The 23049-nt window shown below is 24.4% G+C and overlaps 6 protein-coding genes across 6 annotated transcripts; 4 read left to right on the top strand and 2 right to left on the bottom strand.

Annotated features, from left to right (window-relative positions):
- Nucleotides 1–222: 222 nt before the first annotated feature.
- Nucleotides 223–4692, bottom strand: PCHAS_1036500 (WD repeat-containing protein 65, putative; the record flags this gene model as incomplete). Its single annotated transcript, XM_737910.2, has 2 exons — nucleotides 223–942; nucleotides 1126–4692. The coding sequence occupies 2 exons, from the start codon at nucleotides 4690–4692 to the stop codon at nucleotides 223–225; spliced, it is 4287 nt and encodes a 1428-aa protein (XP_743003.2).
- Nucleotides 4693–6038: 1346 nt separating this feature from the next.
- On the top strand, nucleotides 6039–9404 carry PCHAS_1036400 (ATP-dependent Clp protease regulatory subunit ClpC, putative; the record flags this gene model as incomplete). The annotated part of the gene is made up of 1 exon (XM_738274.2): nucleotides 6039–9404. One exon carries the CDS (start codon nucleotides 6039–6041, stop codon nucleotides 9402–9404), a length of 3366 nt encoding a protein of 1121 aa, XP_743367.2.
- A 917-nt stretch (nucleotides 9405–10321) lies between these two features.
- Nucleotides 10322–10897, top strand: PCHAS_1036300 (vacuolar protein sorting-associated protein 29, putative; the record flags this gene model as incomplete). The annotated part of the gene is made up of 1 exon (XM_739438.1): nucleotides 10322–10897. One exon carries the CDS (start codon nucleotides 10322–10324, stop codon nucleotides 10895–10897), a length of 576 nt encoding a protein of 191 aa, XP_744531.1.
- Nucleotides 10898–12097: 1200 nt separating this feature from the next.
- PCHAS_1036200 (glideosome associated protein with multiple membrane spans 3, putative) lies at nucleotides 12098–13405 on the bottom strand (the record flags this gene model as incomplete). The annotated part of the gene is made up of 3 exons (XM_739439.1): nucleotides 12098–12324; nucleotides 12515–12822; nucleotides 13089–13405. 3 exons carry the CDS (start codon nucleotides 13403–13405, stop codon nucleotides 12098–12100), a joined length of 852 nt encoding a protein of 283 aa, XP_744532.1.
- A 2848-nt stretch (nucleotides 13406–16253) lies between these two features.
- PCHAS_1036100 (radical SAM protein, putative) lies at nucleotides 16254–17729 on the top strand (the record flags this gene model as incomplete). The annotated part of the gene is made up of 5 exons (XM_016798458.1): nucleotides 16254–17130; nucleotides 17231–17292; nucleotides 17372–17409; nucleotides 17506–17555; nucleotides 17671–17729. The coding sequence occupies 5 exons, from the start codon at nucleotides 16254–16256 to the stop codon at nucleotides 17727–17729; spliced, it is 1086 nt and encodes a 361-aa protein (XP_016655662.1).
- Nucleotides 17730–18958: 1229 nt separating this feature from the next.
- On the top strand, nucleotides 18959–22855 carry PCHAS_1036000 (LCCL domain-containing protein; the record flags this gene model as incomplete). Its single annotated transcript, XM_736129.2, has 1 exon — nucleotides 18959–22855. The coding sequence occupies one exon, from the start codon at nucleotides 18959–18961 to the stop codon at nucleotides 22853–22855; it is 3897 nt and encodes a 1298-aa protein (XP_741222.2).
- Nucleotides 22856–23049: the final 194 nt, after the last annotated feature.

Below are 23049 nucleotides of genomic sequence, written 5' to 3'. Positions count from 1 at the left end.
TATAACATCAAGAGATAAGAATATATCTCATTTTTTGTTGTCACATATATCTATGCATTGTTTATTCATTTGTTTTGTGTATTCATGAAATATGCACAACCATTTATTTTTATATGTACTAGCGCTAGCTGGCTAGCTAAAAAAAAAATGCACACACAGGTGTATACCATATTTTCGTACATAATGAACATTTTCTCTTTTTTATAATTTTTTTTTATATTTTTAAAAACGATTTTTTCTGTTTTTAAGTTTTGCATCATGAAATTCGGATTTTAAAAAGTTTAAATCCATTTTTAAATCATTTATTTCTTTTAGTAATAACGAATTTTCATTCATCATTTTAATTTTTTCTATTCTATAAGCTTCCGTTTCCTTTTCCAATTTATCTTTTAATACTTGTATCATATTTTCTAAATATTCCTTTTGTCTAATATACTCTGAAAACACATTTTTCGTATCATAGTTTTGAACATCATTAATTTTGTGAAATTTATTGTAAAGATTTAAAAAGGATGAGTTAAATATTTTTTTATCATGCAGGTGTAAGTAGCATTCTTTGATATGGTCTTGTAAATTTTTTAAAATTTTTTCATAATTTCCAATTCTTTTATTATAATTTAATACATCATCATGTAATGCTTTTATTTTCATTTTATGTTCATTTATTTCTATTTGTAAATTAATAGTTTTTTTATGATTATTTTCAAAACATTTTGACATTTCATCAATTTTATCTCTCATCACTTTTATTTCGGAATCTTTTGGTGATAATGTCGATTCCAGGTCTTTTATTTTTTGGGATAAAACTATTTTCAGTTTTTCAAATTCTTTATTTTTTTTCTTTAAATTATCAATTTCTTTGTTTTTACCATCAATTTCTGTATCCTTAGATTTGATGTTATCGTTCAGGTTCTTTATATCGAGCTTTAGGCTTTCAATGTTCTAAATGGAAAAATTGTTGAAATATGCACAAAAACATGTCCATTATGCTTCTAAGGAGTATACATATGCAAGTTGGCCTTTGGATGCAGTAGTGCAATTTTGCCACTTTTGATTGGCATCCCACTTAAATGAACAGAAGGAGAATGACATAAAATACATGCACAATTCATAATAAATATTTACCTCTTCCAGTCGCTTTATCATTATACATTTTTTTAAGAAATTATCCTTTTCAATATTGATACCCTCATTAAGTTCGCCTTCTATATATTCATGTAACTTAAATTTTCCTAATAAATCAAACTTATCTTTTTTAAGATTATCAATTTCTTCTTCATATTTTTTAGTTAATAAAAGAATTTCTTCATCTACATCATCTTCGATTTCTTTGATATATTGATCTTTTTCCTTTTTCATTTGTTCATATTTTTCTTCGCTTTTTTGTAGACATTCGTCTTTTTTTTGTATCTCATCATTTTTTTCTTGCATTAGTAAATTCATTTTTATTTCATGTTCTTTTTTTAATTCTAAAAATTCTAAAGTTGTATTTTTTTTATATAAATCAAATTCTTCTTCAATTTTTAAAAATTTTTCTTCACATATTTTATTAGTTAAATAAAATTGGGAATTTAGTTGGTTTACAAAATATATATGTTTCTCCTCTAATTCGAATAATGATTCTTTACACTTATTTTCCATTTTCTCTTTTTCTTTAATTATATTTTTATTTATTTTCATTAGATTTTTTAATTCTAAATCTTTTTCTTTTTTTAATTTCTTTATCATATTTTTATAAATCGATTCTTTATTTTTCATTTCAAGTTCCATTTGATTTTTTAAATTTTTTATTTTTTTTTCTAGATCTAATAATTCATTATTTTTCTTTTCTACATAACAAAAGTCTATCAAAATATCATTACTTTCTTTTTCAACATCATCTAATATATATTTACTTTTATTATTCAAGTCATATATTGCAAAACTGTAGTTTATCTCTCTACTCCTATCTAACGTATCATCACTATTTATATCTTGAGATTCTTCATTTTTGTCTTCCCCATTATTATTTAAGTTTTTATCATTATCTTCTATAATAATAATTTTAGTATGATTATAATTATAATCTTTATCTTTTGCTAAATCAGATATACTCATCTTTTCTGACTTCCCTTCTAACTTATTATTAACTCCTATACCTTTTTCAGTCTTACTAAGGTTTGCATCCTTTTCATTTTGTTCGTCTACCCTTTTTTCGTCTACCTTTTTTTCGTCACATCTTTTGATGTCGTGCCCATTTGTATGTTTAACTTTTTCAGATGGTGTATTACTGATTGAAGCTAAATTTCGTGGGAACAATATACATTTTTCTATCTGCTCAATTGAAAAGATATATACTTCTCCATTCTTTGAACAGCTAAATAATAGTTCTTTATTATAATCTAATTTTAAATTTACACAATTTGAAATATGACATGGGATTTCTAAATAAATACCACATAATGGTAAAACATAAAATCGTATTCGTGAAAAAAATCCATTATAATAGGAACAAATTAAAAAAATATTTTTATATAATAATATTTTATTAATTTCAAATTCAGATTCTAAAACACATTCTATTTTTGAATCACATAATTGTTTAATAGTCTTATCATTACAAGATAAATAAATAGATCGAACATTACTTGACTTTAAATTATTATTATTTTTATATTCACTATCATATTTTATTTTTTCACCATCATTATAATTGTCTACTCGATTGCTTAAATCAGTTACATTTTCTGATGCATCTATAGTTTCTAAATCTATACTAAGAAATTGTTTATCTTTATGCATTATTTCTATATTTTTATTTCCATTATTATATAAAGAATATTCAAATAAATATCCATCTCTTCCAATTGAAAATATTGTAAAATCGTTGTAACTCCAAATTATATCTGTAATATAATTAACATGAGATTTTAAAACATATAATATATCATATGTATAAGTTTTATAAATATATATCGTCGATATTTTTGAAACAGCCATTAAGTTCCCACCATTCGAAAATCTACAACAGGAGCAATTCTTTAAAAACCATTCCTTTTTTACTTTTAATTTATTATATAATATATGAAACAATCTTAATCTATCCGTAAAAGAAACTAACAATAGATGTCCAGAACAATGAATAGACAATTTCAATGGTTCATTATTAAATGAATTTGAAATAACTAATTTCTTTTTTTTATAATTTATTATTTTTATTGTATTATCATTATAACATAAAATTATTAATGGGCATTTCATACATATATCAAAATCATTTATTTTAGCTAAGCTTATATTATTCAATACTGTTTCGATATTCTTCCCTTCATCTTTTGTATTATATTCTACTAGATCCCCAGAATTTTCTTCATCTTCCTTTTCCTTTATCAGTTCAGAATCTACTACCTCCTCTTTTCCACTTCCAACAGTGCCACTATTTTCGGCACTCTCCATCGTAATTTTGTTCGTCTCGACATTTTTTATTGCACCTTTTGAAGTGCTTCCTAAGTGGTGGCTCCCTTTTCCGTCAAAATTTGAAGGACACATCTTCTCTCTTTTTATGTCTAATTTTTTGATATGCCCATCTTGGCCAATAAAATAAATAAATCTCTCACAAGATGAAATCAAAGAATATTCATTAAATAAATTGTTATAATTAAAATGGATGTAATATTTTAACTGATAACTTAATCCATCATTATCAATTTTAACATTTGATTCTTCATAAATATATATATAATTATTATCATATAAAATAAAACCATTTGATAAGCATGCTACTTTTAATATTTCATTATTTCCTATATGATCCTTATATATTTTTAATAATTTTTTTTTTATATTATAAAAAATTAAATGATTATCTTTATTTATTAATAGTAAAATACCATCATTTATCCAACAACAATATATATAGGTATTACTAACCTTTTCGAGTTTTTTATTTTTTATTTTTATTTCTGTTAGATTCTCATTTGTATAATGATATAGAAATATATGTTTTTCTAATTGATGATTAGCTTTATTTATGTTATTATTACATCTACTATCACTATGTATAACTTCCCCAGAACCCATGCATCTGTCTATTCCCACATCTGGTAATTCCTTCCCATCATTGAATAACTTATTCTCACTTGTCTCATTATTCAAATCATTTTTTACAAATGTTGATATTAATCCTATGTAAGACGAATTTTTATTATTCAAAAAAATTTCACAATTTTCATTAAACTCGTAAAAAGGAAATATTTTACTAAAAATTAATTTTCCCGAAAACCAATCATAACATAAAAATAAACTTTTTGTAAATCCATTAGTTACACAATATAAATATTTATTTTTTGATGAAAAACATATATTCATAATTTTACTTTCATTATCAGATATATTTAATATTAATTTTTTTATAAATTTATAGCTATCTGTAAATATACATATAAACGGTTTATTAACAGACATTTCACCTAAAGCTAATAATTTCTTATCATTACTTATACCTAAGCATATTATACTATAACAATTCTCATCACTCAATATAAAATGTTGACTTTTGTTTACAATATTATGAACTACTCCATTTGTGCCTATACTATAAAAAATAGAATTATTATCTAGTAAAAAAAATGGATTCCGTACATTCAAATTTATTCCATAGGCATATAAAGCTTTTGCCAAATATACCTCTTCCTTTTTTTTTTCTAAATACATCGTGATAAAAATGAGAGAAGCAGGGAGAGGGAAGGAAGTGGTACTAACTAGCAAGTACTTAAATTTACAAATATTATCGACGTATAAAAAGCATGCTTCTTTGTCCTTTGAGCAGTGTCAATAGGACTAGCATATATATACACATGCGTTTGTCATTTATTTATTGCCATATATTTATTTCCCCTTTGTCTACAATATTTTCCTTCAATTTTATCTTCCCAAATTATGAAAAAACAAAATTGCTAATCTAACAATCATATTAAAAATTAATTAAATCAAAAAAAGTCAAGCATCTACATTATATATTATAAAAAATATCCTACATATAGTCACATATACTTCTTTCCCCGAAGCTAGTGCAAAAAAGAGAAAAGCAAAAAAAGAAAAACGAAGTGAGAGTGCACACGCGACCCTATACCGACTTATATCCCATTATTACCTCTTACCATTTTTAATTTCATAAAAATACACATTTAAATTTGGATTTATTTCCATTTTATAGCTCTTACGAAATGGCAAAAAAAATTTACTAAATAATGACGTGCTTGCATTCTCTTTATTTTATATACTTAAAGAAACGAAGAGAAAAAGAAGAAACATATTAAATGCTATTATAAAGACTAACCGAATGATGATTCGAAATGCTATCTCATTTTCTGTCTCTTTCTTAAACGTTTTAAAGTATAATATTCAATTATTATTTTTTTTTTTTTTTTTGGAAAACCATTTCAAGGCCATCTATTCTCTAAAATTTTTGTCATTTTATGTCAACCTATTTCATTAATTCAAATTCTGTAATTTAAAAAAAAAAAAAAAAATCAACATCGTCATTTTACTTATATTTCCCTTTTAATAATGCTTATTCGTGGGATATAAAATATTTTGCAAAAATATGCATGTGCATATATATAAAATTGTACCTATAAAAACACATATATTATGTTCCTATATATGTATATATACATTTTGTTGGTTAATTAAAAAATAAATAATCATTTATAAATAATATTCGTTACTAAAATTGTTGCAGAATTTATGTAAAGATGCATATACATATTTACCTAACCAAATTAATCACAATGAATCTCTAAAATGGGATTCATATATAACTAAAAAACAAAAAGTAACTGAAAAAAAAAAACGATAAGAGAAAAAGGCGAGAGAACTTTATCTCTTCGCATGTTCTATAAATATTTGAAAAAATATAAACAAAAAAAAACTTATGTAATCATAGGAATACAGCTCATTATACAAAAAAAGTTTCAAGCACGTATGTGCAACTTACTTTTGAAAAAATAAACAGATGAATAACTATATGATATCAAATTAAGAGAAAAAAATGGAAAATGAAAGATTATCACATTTTAATTGCTATATTTATGATATTAGGATTTGTATTAAATGTCAGAATAAGTAAAAAAGTCAGCTTCTTAAATAATACTTATAACTTAAATAAATACAAAACATTTAAAGTAAAAAGAAATAAATATATAAAAATCTACAATAACAAAAATGATAAATCAAATAGATTTCTGTTTGATGAATATGATGAAAATTGTATTAAGGCTTTAATTATGGCTAGAGAAGTAGCCAAAAATAATAATGAAAATGAAGTCTTGCTTAAGCATCTACTTGTTGCAATACTTAAAACGGATTCAAATATCATAGAACACATCTTTAAATATTTTAACATATCATTACACCATTTTATAAATAAATTTAATACAGAATTTGACAAAAATAATCTAAAAAAACCAGAACATGAATCATATGATAAAAACCTTGCTCCGTCCGAACAAATAGACTTACAGAAATCGGATACTCAAAATGGTGACCAAGAAAACAAGTTAATAAATAATATGAATGACAAACAAATAAAAGATGAAGAGCATAATCACATTATCCTAAACAATTTAAATAATCAATCAAACGATGATATTACGAACAGAGATGATAATACTAATGCCGATTCTACTAGTAGCGAACATTATGGCTCTGAAAAAGTTACAGACATATCAAACAGTTATAATAATAATGCAGATGCTAATTATGTAGCAAACCAAAACGATGACACATTTTTAGTTAATAATAATATTGCCAAACGAAATAATCAAAAGGTGTCAAAACCGAATAAGGAAATAAAATTTTCAGAGAATTGCAAATTAGTTCTTCAAAACGCTATTTTAGAAGCAAGAAAAAAAAATAAAATTTTTGTAAATCTTACTGATATATTAATATCTATGATTAATATTGCTCAAGAAAATAAAGAATGTGATTTTGTAAAATATTTAAATGAACTTAATATAAGTTTAAGTGATTTGAAAAAGCAAATAAATAATTATGATGAAAATAATTTGAGCTCAACACTTATTCATTCACCAATTAATAAAAATATAATTCCAAATGATGAAAGACACAATAATGAACATGAAATTGGAAATCCAAATGGGGATCACTATCCCGATAAACAAAATAGAAACATGTCTGATCAACCAAATAATATTATAAACAATATGAATAACGAATATATAAATCAAGAAAAGTATTTCAAAAATAATGAAGATAATAACTTTCCACAAAATAATAAATTTATGCCCTCTGTAATTACAAAAGATTGCTTAGTTGATTTAGTACAACGAGCTTATGAAAAAAGGATGGACAATTTTTTTGGAAGAACAGATGAAATAAAAAGAATAATAGAAATATTAGGAAGGAAAAAAAAATCGAACCCATTATTAGTTGGAGAAACAGGAGTTGGTAAAACAGCTATTGTTGAACAACTTGCATATTTAATATTAAAAAATAAAGTACCATATCATTTAAAAAATTGTAAAATATTTCAATTGAATCTTGGAAATATTGTAGCTGGAACTAAATATCGAGGAGAGTTTGAAGAAAAAATGAAACAAATATTAGCAAACATAAGTAAAGATAAAAAAAATATTTTATTTATCGATGAAATACATGTAATTGTTGGAGCAGGAAGTGGAGAAGGATCATTAGATGCATCTAATATATTGAAACCATTTTTATCATCAGATAATTTACAATGTATTGGTACAACCACTTTTCAAGAGTATTCAAAATATATTGAAACTGATAAAGCATTAAGAAGAAGATTTAATTGTGTTAATATAAAACCACTTAATAGTAATGAAACATATAAATTATTAAAAAAAATTAAAAATTCCTATGAGCAATATCATAATATATATTATACTAATGAAGCTCTAAAATCAATTATACTTCTTTCTGATGATTATTTACCTACCTTGAATTTTCCTGATAAAGCTATTGACATTTTAGATGAGGCTGGGTCGTATCAAAAAATAAAATACGAAAGATATATCACAAAAAAATTAAGAAATGAAAATAACATTAAGACTGATCCTGTTAAGGTAGAAGAAAAAGTAGACACAAATAAAGCAGATACTATAAATACAGCATCTAATCAAGTTGAAAATTATTCGGCAGATGTAACATCTCAAGTCGAATCGAATTGCCTTGTTGATGATCTTCATATGAAATATGTGACATCAGATGTGATCGAAAATATTGTAAGTAAAAAATCATCTATTTCATTTATTAAAAAAAATAAAAAAGAAGAAGAAAAAATACAAAACTTAAAAGAAAAATTAAATAAAATTATAATAGGACAAGAAAAAGTAATAGATATATTATCAAAATATTTATTTAAAGCTATAACAAATATTAAAGATGCAAATAAACCAATCGGTACACTTCTATTATGTGGATCGTCAGGTGTCGGAAAAACATTATGTGCTCAGGTTATTTCACAATATCTATTTAATGATGATAATATAATTGTAATAAATATGAATGAATATATAGATAAACATTCGGTTAGTAAATTATTTGGTAGTTATCCAGGTTATGTAGGATACAAAGAAGGTGGTGAATTAACGGAAGCTGTAAAAAAAAAACCTTTTTCAATTATACTCTTTGATGAAATAGAAAAAGCACATAGTGATGTTTTACATGTACTACTACAAATTTTAGATAATGGCATACTAACAGATTCCAAAGGAAATAAAGTTTCTTTTAAAAATACTTTTATATTTATGACAACAAATGTTGGTTCAGATATTATAACAGATTATTTCAAGGTATACAATAAAAATTATGCAAACTTTGGTTTTAAGTATTATATTAAGAAAGAGAAAAACGAAAAAGTAGAACCCCAAGACACAACAAATACTAACACACATAATGGTGAAAATAAAATACAAACAGATCTAGACATTTTTGAAGAAAAAATTAAAACAAATAAATGGTATGATGAACTTCAACCAGAAATTGAAGAAGAGTTAAAAAAAAAATTTTTACCCGAATTTTTAAATAGAATAGATGAAAAAATATTATTCCGTCAATTTCTTAAGAGAGATATTATACAAATTTTAGAAAATATGATTGAAGATTTAAAAAAACGAATTAAAAAAAGAAAAAAACTTAATATATTAATAGATGATAATATAATTAAATATATTTGCTCTGATGAAAATAATATTTATGATATCAATTTTGGAGCTAGATCAATTAGAAGGGCATTATATAAATATATAGAAGACCCGATTGCTGCTTTTCTAATTTCTAATGAATATGAGCCTAACGACACAATGCATTTAACCTTATCACCCAACAATCAAATTAATGTCAATCTACTAAAGCACACTATCACTTCGCTATCCTAATATCACAAAGTCTACGCTTAAAGGAGTCATGTATTAATGCATATAATATGGAATGCTTGGGATACTGCTTGATTTACACTGTTAAGTATTCATATTTTCCACTCCCATTATAGTTAAATTAAAAACTATAAAAATTCACCCTTATCACATATGTAATAATGAGAATGTTCAAGCGCCTCAAATATGCCTATTTGTCATAGTAGGCACATAAATATAGTTTGTTCATGTTAATTGTGAATTTGTAAAAAATAAAATAAATATATGACAAATCAAAATGTTTAGCTATTCTTTATTTTTTCAAATTTTTTCCTACTTGCTCTTTTTTTTTCTTTACTTCCTTATTAAATACTATTTGTTTAAAGGATACTTGTACATGCATAATATATTGTTTAAATATTTGACTTTATGTATACAAGTTAATCCCTTTAATATTTTTCTATTTTTTTTCTTCATATAAATTTTTAAATATAACATATGTGCATATGCATAGCTAATTTTTTACTTACGCGTACAAAAATTAGTATTTTTTTTTAAAGAAAAAAAACTGTAGGTGTATAGATATATAATTAAATGATATTATAATTTATTTTATATTTAGAATAATTATTATATTATAACACCAAGGTGTGTATTTTTACTCCTTCCTCCGATATTTTTTTTATTCGTGAATAATAAAAGCTATTTGAAAAAAAAAAAAATTAAAAAAAAAAAAAAAAAAAAAAATAGCTAGGTCATACATATGAACATATTTATTTGGGTAACAATAGCAGCTTGGAGACTGGAAATAATTAGTTGATCTAATAAAAAATTAAACTTTTATATAAGTATTGCTTATAAAATCGTTGTGACATATATTTGTTTTATTATACATATTATATGGACCTATTGATATATTTTTTTTACTTTATACATAACAAATGAGCGATAAATTAGAAGATATAGGGGAGTTTGTTTTAGTCATTGGAGATTTCCATTCCCCTATGAGAAATCTAGGACTTCCTGATTGCTTTAAAGAACTTTTGAAGACTGACAAAATAAAGCATGTATTATGTACAGGAAATGTAGGATGTAATGAAAATTTAGAATTACTAAAAAATATTGCTGACTCTGTTCATATAACTAAAGGAGATATGGATAGTAATTTTGATTTTCCGGAAAAAATAAATATTAAAATTGGAGACTTTAAAATATCCTTAGTTCATGGTCATCAAATTATTCCTTGGGGTGATTTAAATGCACTCTTACAATGGCAAAAAGAATATGATAGTGATATAATTATTAGTGGTCACACACACAAAAATTCTATTAATAATTTTGAAGGTAAATATTTTATTAATCCTGGTTCAGCAACTGGCGCATTTCAACCTTGGGTTTCTAATCCAATCCCGAGTTTTATATTAATGGCAATTTCTAAAAGCTCTATTGTTGTATATGTATATGAAGAGAAAGATGGAAAAATGAATGTTGAAATGAGTGAGTTACGTAAACAATAAATTCTATTTTTTCGAATGCATACTAGCTAGCTTTATTCCCCATTCACAATTCGCTAGTTTTTTTTTTTTTTTTTTTGGGTAGCCTTTATTTTATTATACATTTCTATTTTTGTTTTATCACACACATACCTTTTTAAATTTATATAAACAAGTTAAATTAATTAAACTTATTGTTTTTATTTTATCAATATAATTATATTTTTATGAAAACTTCTATTTTATAATAAATCAGCATGTGTGCATACAATCTATGGTTGGTCTAGCCATTTCGTATGCATGCATAATAAATATCGACAAGCCATCTTTGCATTTATTCATTTCTTTCGTTAATTTTTTAAGCAAAACCAATTGATAACATAAATAATAGTAAACCTTTTCAGTGATAAAAAATCAGCTAACCTAGACGAACAACGGCACTCACCATAACATACTCCTACCCCATATTTCACAAAATTGTCTAATTGACATTATGGTTTTTCTTTGAATTAGACAATGAGATATTTCCATTTTATTTTCAAGTGCAAACCATAATGGTATGAACAAACAAAATTAGCTACCATTGCACACACCAAATTATTTCAAATAAAACATACAATAAAAAACATGTTTAAAGAGCAAATATTAAATGTTCTCGTTTCTGTAATATTGTAATTTTTAAATGTATAATAATGTTTTTTCTTTTTTTTTGCTTTATAAAAAAAATAAATCTTTTAGTATAACAAAAAAAAGAGAAAAAAAAAAACAAAAACAAAAAATAATAAAAATGATAGAAAAAAAACAAGAACAAAAAAAAGAGAAACAATAAAATTTGCTGGAAATGCAAACATGTACTGATATAAAACAGTTTCTTTGAACAGTCCACAATTAATTTTGTATATATATATATAATATTATTATATAAAAGGAAATGTAGCATGTCTTTTTTATTTTCATTCTAATCATAGAAAGTCATAATATATATATAATACATATGTGCAGATTTTTCAAATGAGAAAATTATCAATGAAAAAATAAATTAAATCATTACAATGTTCTATAGAACTATTATTCAAATATCCTTATATTTGTTCTCGTTATATATACACAATTATTTAAACATTTATTTAATATTAGTATCAAATTGCTATTATTATAAATAAATCACCAAATAAACATATGAATCATTTATTTTTTTTTAAACACAATTATATAAAAACAAAATTAAGCTGGATAGTATGCATTTTGGGTATCTTGTGGATATGGAGTATATCTTGAAAATTTCTCGACTTGTTGTTCAACATCATTTGTTAATTCTGTTTCATGTAAAGCTGGGGATACATGATTGACTTCGGGCTCAAAGTAGTAAGACCACAAAGAGACAGCTCCTAAGGCTAACCATAGCAAGAAATTTGAATAGCTTCCCGAGTTACAGAATATAACAAATATTTCTAAAAAGGTTAAGAAGCAATAAATGAATTATCAAACCATTTAATGATTAAGAAATTGGATAAATAACCCATTTAGAATAAAATTTACAGCATATAGGGCCATCAAGAAAAACATATATATTTTGCAGCTCATTTTGTAAACAAGGCTGCAAATTTTAGATAATGAATGAAGCTATTAATTTTTCAGTACCTGTTAATCCAGCAAAGGCAAACATGATGCCATTTATATATGCATGTAAATCTCCTGCACCTTCATCGTGATAAACTTCTAATAAATAACAAGCAAGACCATATAATAAACAAGAAAATGCATGAACTAATCTGACAAAAATAAAAAAGACCCATTCACTTCCTCCTTCGTTAAAGTGTAAATACCATTTTTTTGTATAAAATTTTGAAATATATAAATAAAAAATAAATTGTAATGTTGCACTTATTGTGTCTAAAAAGGAAGCCAATCTCAAAATTTTGGATCCAGCACGATATCCTCTTGCCCAACTAAAAAAATTAAATAAATCACAAAATATGAGTTAACAAAGGTGTGAATATGCATTAAAAAATTATGGAAAAAATAGTATCGCGAATATTTTATCTTTTTTAAATGCAAGACAAATCGCTCATCAGGTTGTGAAATATGCTAACGATTATTTTTAATAGGCATATATTTTTGTTAGAATTTTTATTAAGTATGCACACACAGTAGTGATAATACATGTATAAGCATAAGTACATAGTGAATAATAAAACTTAAGTAGAACACCTACCATGTGTCATCAGCAAGAAGGACTTGAAAAGACATTACAAATATTGCTCCAATTAAATAAATACCAGTCCAAAATGCCATAGAATTTCTGAATGATTGATCCATTCTAAAATCATCACTTATATTTTTTAAATCATAACTAAATAATCCCTTTCCTCCATTTGACCAGTAGGACATAAATAAAAAGGTTAATGCTACAAACTCTAAAAAAAAACCTATCCTTAATGTTGATCCAAAAAAGCCGCTAATTTGAAAACAGGGGCCTCTGTTTGTGTGACAATTATCATCAAGACCGTCTTGTCTCGTTGTAAACCACATTTTGACTAATATATATGATAAATTAATAAATTGAATATACGCTTGGAAGTATATAAATTATATATGTATAAAAACAAGTTTAAAGTAGTAAATACATAAACTTTCTAATTTACATATATCAATATTTTTTACATAATAAATGTAGAAAATATGTATATTCAAAGATTTTAATATTTTAAATAACAAAAAATATTTGTCGTCAGCTTGGTTTATTTATTTACTAATTAAAATAATATTGTTGTCTTCACTCCCTAATCACTTTGCTTTTCTGAAAGGGAAAATAATAAATTGTTAATTCTGTATTTAAATATTTCACAAAAAAAAGAAATAACGGAAAATATAAAAAAAATAATAGCATGTGTGTACAATAAAAAAATTAATTTTATAAATATGATGTTGAATACAGTTTTTATTCACATGTATAAACATATATATATACATAATACTACAAATTGAGAAAAAAAAAAGTATATATAATAAAATAGGAAAATAATTTGAAAATTTTTAAAGTGCAAATTTTATTTTGAATAATCATAAAATGGACATATGTGCATATTTGTTTGTATTACCTATGTTGTATATATACAAATGCTATCCACGTGTTTATAAAAATGTAAATATATTATCTCATATATTTAATTATTTTATATGTCTTTATATTACACACCACTATATACATTGAAATTAAAATTATGTTTCATTTTATATATCTAATATGAACTTTATTCTAAATCCATTTATATAATTGAAATAAATATGCAATACTTTAAATCATAAAAAATATATACAATACTGTGTTTAAAAGTACTTAAAATTATTTTTATTAACCATAAAATATTTTTTACAATAATGTGTATTTATAATGTTATGCGCAAGTTAATTGCACATGTTATAATATATGCGGAAAATGTAACTTTTACAATCAGTATAGAAATAATAATACTTTTAAATAAATAAAAATTTAATTACCTTAATATTAAATATTTAATTTTCATTATTTATAATATGTTAATTACACTATTTTCCTATTCACACATTTTATTTTTTTATTTATGTGTGTGTGTATTTTGTATATATTTATTTTTATATGTGCGTAATTAAGTGCACATATTATTATGTATTTTATTTTATTTTCCTTTTTCTTTTCCTTTTTATTTTTATTTTACACTTACATTTATTTTGTCCTGTTTCGTCTCCATTTTATTTTACAATTACACAAAATTATTCAAATTCAAATTTTGTGGTTCCAGCATGCTTAGACTTTTTTTTCAAATTCAATTGTCTGTACAACTAATTATACCACCCCAAAAATAAAACCTTTATTTAAGACAATTGTTTAAATTTTTAAAAAAACTGAAAACTATAAATATGTAATAATATTTACCTATTCATATAGTACAAAAATAAATAATTATAAAATATACCCATATTAAACTTACGTATGCATAAAACTATTTGTATATACGTCTTTCCTATTGTTTTATTGTCAAAAATAAACCCAATGATTGTATCATAAAATTGTTTACCCTACAAAATAAATTCAATAATCTATATATACATTTTTTTTTCTTTTTATAATTAAATAAAAAGCACCTATAAGCACTATTTCTCTTGTTTTTTTACTTCACCATTTTATAATAAGACGTTGTTCATTAAATTATGACTGTTCATAAAAAATTGAAACATATTAAAAATGTACTGAAAAATATTACTACTAATCACTAATCGTTGTAAAGCACAACAAATATAATAAACAATTTATGCCTCATATGTGTAGTCATATTTGTATATACAAAATCCACAATTGGTTAGGCTCCTATTTAGCAAACAAAAATGGTGGATATACAAAGTTTGTTTCCCCCTATCTATTATCAAAATGGAAATTCAATAAAATGGCATGTATACACCTTTGACCTTATAAGATACAAAAAATATGCAAATCATTTTTTTCGTTAAACCAAAAATTGCTTATACATTAACCACTACATGCTCATACGCCTTAAAAGATATTTCTCAATTATGCATAATATATGCCTAATAATTTTTAATTTTTTACTATTTTCGATATATTAAATTTAGTATATTGCTACATTTGTAAGGGCATACTCTATAGTTAAATTATTCGAATTTTTTTTAAACAAAATTATATATATATCCATTTACAAAGTTGTATATGCATGTGTGCATGGACTTATTCTGCATAGCCCATACTATTTATACGTTATAGATCAGAAGATGGTTGCTTTTTTTATGGCACCTACTATTTTTAAACAAATATTTTAAAAGTAATTAATTTTTAATTTTATTCTTTTTATATATATGCTTTGTAAATTATTTATAAAAAAATATTCAAAGCTATAAAAGCCCCAAAGGTATTTTTTTTTATAAGCCGTTCAATAAAATGTAAATAATTATTCATAGGGGATGTTGTGCTTTGCAAAATAAATTATAGCCTTTGAAAAAGTAATGATATAAAATTACCGCTATTTTTTCAATATATATATGCATTTTTATGAAAACCGCATATGGAGAAAAAACACCGTTTAAGCTCGAGAAAAAGTAAAAACAAACGAACTAACACAATTTTCTTAGCATACGAATTATACTAAGCATGGTGAATATCAAATAAGCAAACTATTTTCTCAACCATTTTCACAACGATTTTCCCAATGCGATCGCCCAAACAAATATCAATTCCTTATTGTTAACATACATTTCCAATTCACCACTATTATTAAACTGACACACAATGCATACATATATGCAAGTGTTTAGAAAAACAAAACACATGGAAACACACTTTACTGATTTACAATAAAAGAAAAAATGAATATAATCTCAAAACAAAATGGAAAGATCAAAGAGATATATGAATATTGTAAAAATGATTGAACGGAATAGATATGAAAAATATAGACTAAAACAAATAACTGATAATATATATAAGGGTAAAATTATTAATATAAATAATATGAAAAATATACCAACAGATATAAGAAAAAATTTAAAAAGTATATTTAGTGAAAATATATTAAGTATAAAACCAATAAAAGAAGATAAATATGATAGAGCATATAAAATATTATTTGAATGTAAAGATAAAGAAAAAATTGAAGCAACCGCATTAGATTTTGGCTCTCATACATCTCTATGTATATCAAGCCAAATAGGTTGTTCATTTGGTTGTAAATTTTGTGCAACTGGTCAAATAGGAATAAAACGCCAATTAGAGTTAGATGAAATAACAGATCAGTTATTATATTTTCAATCAAAAAATGTTAATATTAAAAATGTTTCATTTATGGGAATGGGGGAACCACTAGCTAATCCAAATGTTTTTGAAGCAATACGATTTTTTAACAACTCTAATTTTTTTTCTTTATCTAGTAGACGAATTAATATATCGACAGTTGGACTTTTACCAGGGATTAAAAAATTAAATGAATTATTTCCTCAAGTAAATTTATCTTTTTCCTTACATTCCCCATTTACTGAAGAAAGAGATCAACTAGTACCCATTAATAAGTTATTTCCATTTCATGAAGTTTTAGATTTATTAGATGACAGAATAGCAAAAACAAGTAGACGTGTATGGATAAGTTATATTCTTATTAAGGACGTAAATGATTCTACAGATCATGCTGAGGCTTTATGTGACCATATACTTAAAAGACCTCCTTCTGTTAGATATTTATACAATATCTGTTTAATACCCTATAACAAAGGTATAACATTTGTGTATCCCCCTTTACGATTGCATATCCTATTACTCTGAATTACAATATTTTACAAATATTCCCCTTTTGTTTTCCTATTTCATTTTAGCCAAGAATGTGTGTGATGAGTTCCAGAGGCTCGATGAAGAAGAGAAAATTCGCCAATTCGAAGTAAGCCCGATAATTTTTGCAATTAATTTTATTTTTTAACTTTTTACATACAAATAAAACTTTTCCCATCATTTTGTAGAAAATATTGAGGAAGCACAGAATATCTTTTTTCTATAGGTATAGTATTATCAAAATAGTGAAATAACAAGCAAATGATATATACAAAATACACAACAATTAATATGTTCTTTCTTTCCTTTCGTTTTTAAATAGAAATTCCTTTGGATATGCAATTGACGCAGCATGTGGCCAACTGTTTGCAGGTAAAATATATGCAGCTTTGTATATTCATTTCTTACACATTCTACGATTCTTATTATTACAATTTTTTATAACTTTCCTATTTTTCTAATGTATGAAAAATATCATAATTTTTAGACTATGAGCCTAAAAAGACAAAGAAAATTGAAGGCCAAAAAGCGGCATTAATAGGATAGTATAAATTTGAAAAATTAAATTTGGACTTTATCTTTTTATATGCAATTATGTAGGAAAACAAATACATATATATAGGTTGAATAAAAAAACAATGTTTTTTATTTTAATTTAATCTATATATGCATACCTTTTTTTTTATTTTTTTTGCACACAATATATAGCTAGCTTACCATAGCCATATATTTATTTTTTTGGCTATTCAATTTTTGTTTAATTTTCCGACGTTTTAATCATTTTTTAACTTTTTTATTAACTTTTTTTTGTTATAATTAAAGAATATTTTAAAGAGTTTTTTATAAAAAAACATTATTCTAAAAATTTAATGTACCTACACGATGTTGCTTTTGTTTCGTCCTTTAAATACAACACTTTAAGTTGGTATGCTATATGCACATATATATATGTATATTAAATTCGTGCCTGTGTATATTTTTATGTGCCTATTTTAATTATTTTTATTGTATTAATTTTTAAAAATAATAACTCCCTTTCTTGTATTGCTATATTAAAAAATATACATATATTCATTGTATACTTTGATGAAAAATATTTATTATACTTTCTCAATGAGACTTAAATAAATGTGTACATATGTTACACTCCATATAAGTATTTTTCTTCATTTTCGTCTTTTTGTTAAAATAGTCACATATTTATTCTATATACTATCCATGTACCATTCTATATGTTATAATTTGCTTATGTCAATTAGCTATTTTTATGAACATCATAAAAAAAGTATGTTTATTCTGACCAATTCATGCAAAAATTCATATATCATTTAAAATGGGATGTGCATAAATGTACAGAAACATATGAAATTTTGTTATTGAACATTTAGTAATAAGAAAAGCATTTGCTTAATTTGGTGAATTTGTTGAACAGATTCGTGATAAATAACAACAATAGTTACTTGGGTTATTAAATTCTCGCACACACACATACTGTGTATATATATATTCATAAGTTTATTTTCATATTATAGTTTTTTTATACATTGTAAGTTTTTTTTTTCAGACTAGCATAGTGCGCCTTTTTAACCTATAAATTTTTGTCTAAAAGGTATTTTTAGTGTCCAATATTTTTAAGCATATTACTTGTGCAGGTTTTTTTTTTTAGCTAGCTATTTGTGTGCAAAAAATTATTAACAGGACATAAAAAAAAATAGTTATATAATAAAGTTGAGATACACCCTTCCATATATTTTTTCATATTTTTAGTGAAGAAAATGAGAATCTATAACTGGGTTAGTTGTGGATTTATATTTTTGCAATTTTTTCTGAGCGCATATGGAAAGGAATGGTGCAAAGCAAAATTTGAATATGGAATGTCTGATTATGCAGAGTGCCAAAAAGAAGGAGATAATCTAACGAAATATATGATTGAAATAATTCCTGCTAAAGCAAATAATATAGATTTATATAGTGATGTTTCAATAGTTTTATCGAATTCTCAAGGTATTAATACTAAAGAAATAATTATTGGTAGTGAAAAAGAAGGACTATTTAGAAAAATATATTCGGTTAGAAAAGATATAGATAATCCAGAATATATTCATGTAAAATTAAATTCGAAAATAAATAATAATAGAAATTGGAAATGTAAAAAAATAAAAGTTTGGAAAGAATATAAGTATTGGACTTTTGATTGTATAGGTATATTAAATGAAGAAAAACAAGAAGCAACATATTTCTTGTCTGGTAATAAATTATATACTGCTTATGTTCAAACAGGAAAAGATATAGAAGCAGGTACTACTGGAATTATAGATATAATATTACTAGGTAATAACAACAAAAGAAGTAATACAAAAATGCTACATGAAGGATTTACATCTGGCGGATTAAAAAAAATAAAATTTCAAGCATCAGATGTAGGAAATTTAGAAAATATAATATTAATAAACAATTCTTATAATGATCCATGGTATTGTGATTTTGTTAAAATAAAAGGTGATGATAACAAAGTTTATGTTTTCAATGTAAAAAGTTGGATTGGTTATCCATATAATAATAAAATAAAAATAAATATAAATACAAATAATATTGATGGAAATGCAAAAGACATAGATTGTCATATACGTGCTAATGATTTAATAGATACAACTAAATCATTAAATAATAGTTTTGTTTTACAAAATAAGGTACATATATTTAAAGTTCGATGCCCACAAAACTGTCATAGTTCCGATTTTTCTATCATAGAAGGTACTTCTATACATCCTGCATCTACCTCTATATGTGCTGCAGCTATTTATGATGGTTCATTAACAGAAAGTGGAGGCGAAATTATTGTTACTATAACAAAAGGATTAAATTATTATTATGCAATGGATGGCACATATAATAATTTAAAAGCAATTGAATTTTCTACCAAAGGTGATGAAAGTGATGAAAATAATTTCTCTTTTTATACATATCATTTGACATCTATTGATGATATAAAAAGTAATGTTAGAATCGTTGATTCTTTTGGAAAATTATCTTCTTTAGGAAGATTAGAAATTCGTGTAAATAATAAATGGGGAGCTGTTTGTAAAAAAGGTCCAAACTTTGAATTTTCAGAAGAGGCAGCAAAAAGAGCTTGTAAAGATTTAGGTTTTCCAAATGGTATATATATTAAAGATAATTGCTCAAATATCAATGAACAAAATTATTGTGCTGGGTATAAATATCCATTTAATGCTTCTGGTATTTTATGTTCTGGAAATGAACAGAATTTATTATCCTGTAATACTGACGATCCTTCATATTGTATAGATCATCATGATGATGTTATAATACAATGTGTTAATCAATTAGGTAACGATTCGATAGAAAACGGAACCATTCGACTTTTAGACAGCACTGGTGCACCTACATCTAATGGAATAGGAAGATTACAAATATATTACAATGGGGTATTCGGTTCTGTTTGTTCAGAAGGATGGACAAAAGAAACAGAAAAAATTGCATGTTTAGAATTAGGTTATCATAATGTAAAAGCAAATGGATTTTCTAAACAACTATGTAGTGATATAGCAGGTGAAAATTTATGTGGTCATGATACAGAAAGAATTAATGCAACGAATTTTAGATGTAAAGGAGATGAAGCTAATTTAAAAAATTGCCCACATGAAACATCTGAAGATATTTACTGTTCTCACGAAGAAGATATAATTATTGGTTGTGCAAATGCAGAAGAAGATGGAGATGCTTCGACCAGTTCAACTAGCATTTCTAAATATGGATTAAACAAACATATAATGTCAATGGAAAAAAAACAATTTCATCCCAAAATCGAATTAAGTTGCTTTGACAAAATAAGTTCTAAAGCTGAATTGAGTAAAGGAAATGTTGGAGATATATTTTTAGTCAGCTGCCCAGAAAAATGTGATGAAGATAGTGGTGTAATAAAAGGAACTTTTGTATACACATTCGATTCTTATATATGTAAAGCAGCTATACATGCAGGTGTTCTATCGAGTAATGTTGCTGATGATGTAGTTCTTATCATTACCCATAGTAGAAATAAATTTATAGGAACCAAAAGAAATAATGTAGAATCAAAAGAATTTAATGGTGAATCGAAAAGTTTTAGCTTAAGTATACCAACAAATTATATCATAATGGAAGAAAGACAAAATAATTCAAAATATGAAGATGAAATTTTAAAAGATGATAATGATTTTTATTATGAACATATATTTAATAAACAAAATAATAATGAAAAAGGAAAAAATAAAACGTTTTTTGAACATAATATGCATCTAGAACCCACTTTTCAATGGATAGCTCCATCCTCTTTTACTGGATTCAATGGAAATGAAAATGAATATATAAATGCTAGTAATCTTCCTAATGAAAAATATATTAGAACTCTTTCTAATTTTACTTTTATTACACACTTCATTCCAAGTAGTAAAGGGAAAAATACATGGAGAACAATATTATCTCATAGTTTATGTGAAGGTATATCTATATCTATTGATGAAGAAAATGAATTAGTAATAGAACAAAATTGTAACCCTCATTTAATAAAAACTAAATTTATCCCAAAATTTGAACACCCTTATCATCTGGTTCTAATTTATAACAAGCCAAATAAATCAATTTCTTTATATATTAATCAGAAAAAAATTAACCTTGAAAATATGAAAATCGATTTTACCCTAAATGGAGATTTAACTATTGGTAGATCAAACAAACAAGCAACTGATTACTTTATAGGGGATATTAATTTTGTTAAAATTTATAAATATATATTAACAGAACAAGAAATTAAAGAGTCCTTTGATTCAGTTCTTTCAAATAATTATTTAAATGATGGGATGTCTGGAAATGGAAACATAAATAGTAGAAAAATACAAAATAAAAAAACAAAAAATCAACGAAAAACTATAGATGGACGTGATTGTATTAGTTCATGTAAATCCAAAACGAATGTAAATAAAAATATACAAATTAATACGGAAGAATTTTACCTGAACTGTTCAGATAATTTACTCAGTGAGCGATTTAGTGGAAAAATTGGAACTCAGTTTTTGGCTAGCTGTTCAGAAGATTGTACTAGCTCAAAATATATAGTAAAAGGGTCTAACAATTACTACACACCAGATACGTCAATATGTAAAGCAGTTATGCATTCAGGAATAATGCGTAAAAATAATGAGCATGATAAGGATGATAACGAAAATAATAAAAATTCGTTTATTATAAAAATTGTTGAAGGCTTAACAGAATATAAATCATCTAGAGGTCATTTTGGAATCATTTCAAAAGCAGAAAAACAATCACAATTAAGATCCTTTTCTCTTTTTTCAAAAAATGAAGATGATATTTTTACATGTTTTACAGATGGATCATTTTTATTTGAATTACCTATTGGAAGTACAAAAAATATTATTTGTCCCGAGAATTGCCATAAAATCGATAAACAAATATACGGAACTAATACATATAGTCCTTTATCTTCTGTTTGTAAAGCAGCTATACATGCAGGTGTTATTTCAATAAAGGGAGGTCAAATACAAGTTGTTGTTGGGAAAGGTCAACAAGAATTTAAACCATCCACACAAAATAATGTTCAATCATATATAGCAGAAAAACAAGATCGTTCATTCACCTTTTTCAAGCGCTTATATTAGTTATGCAAAATATGTATACTTACATAATGTGTAATTACATTAGTCTAACCAAAAGTAAGTAAAAAATAGAATGATATTTTTTTTTATTAAGTTCAAATTAAAACAATTTTGTCTTTCTTTCTATTCAACCAACAAAAATACTAACTTTTAAATGGGAAAAAAAATATTTTTTTTTTTTTTTTTACAATTTCGTT

The sequence above is a fragment of the Plasmodium chabaudi genome (genome assembly GCF_900002335.3).
Source record: "Plasmodium chabaudi chabaudi strain AS genome assembly, chromosome: 10".
NCBI classification, from domain to species: domain Eukaryota; phylum Apicomplexa; class Aconoidasida; order Haemosporida; family Plasmodiidae; genus Plasmodium; species Plasmodium chabaudi.
Note: the sequence above shows the minus strand (reverse complement) of the source record. Positions and strands in the feature narration are given on the sequence as shown.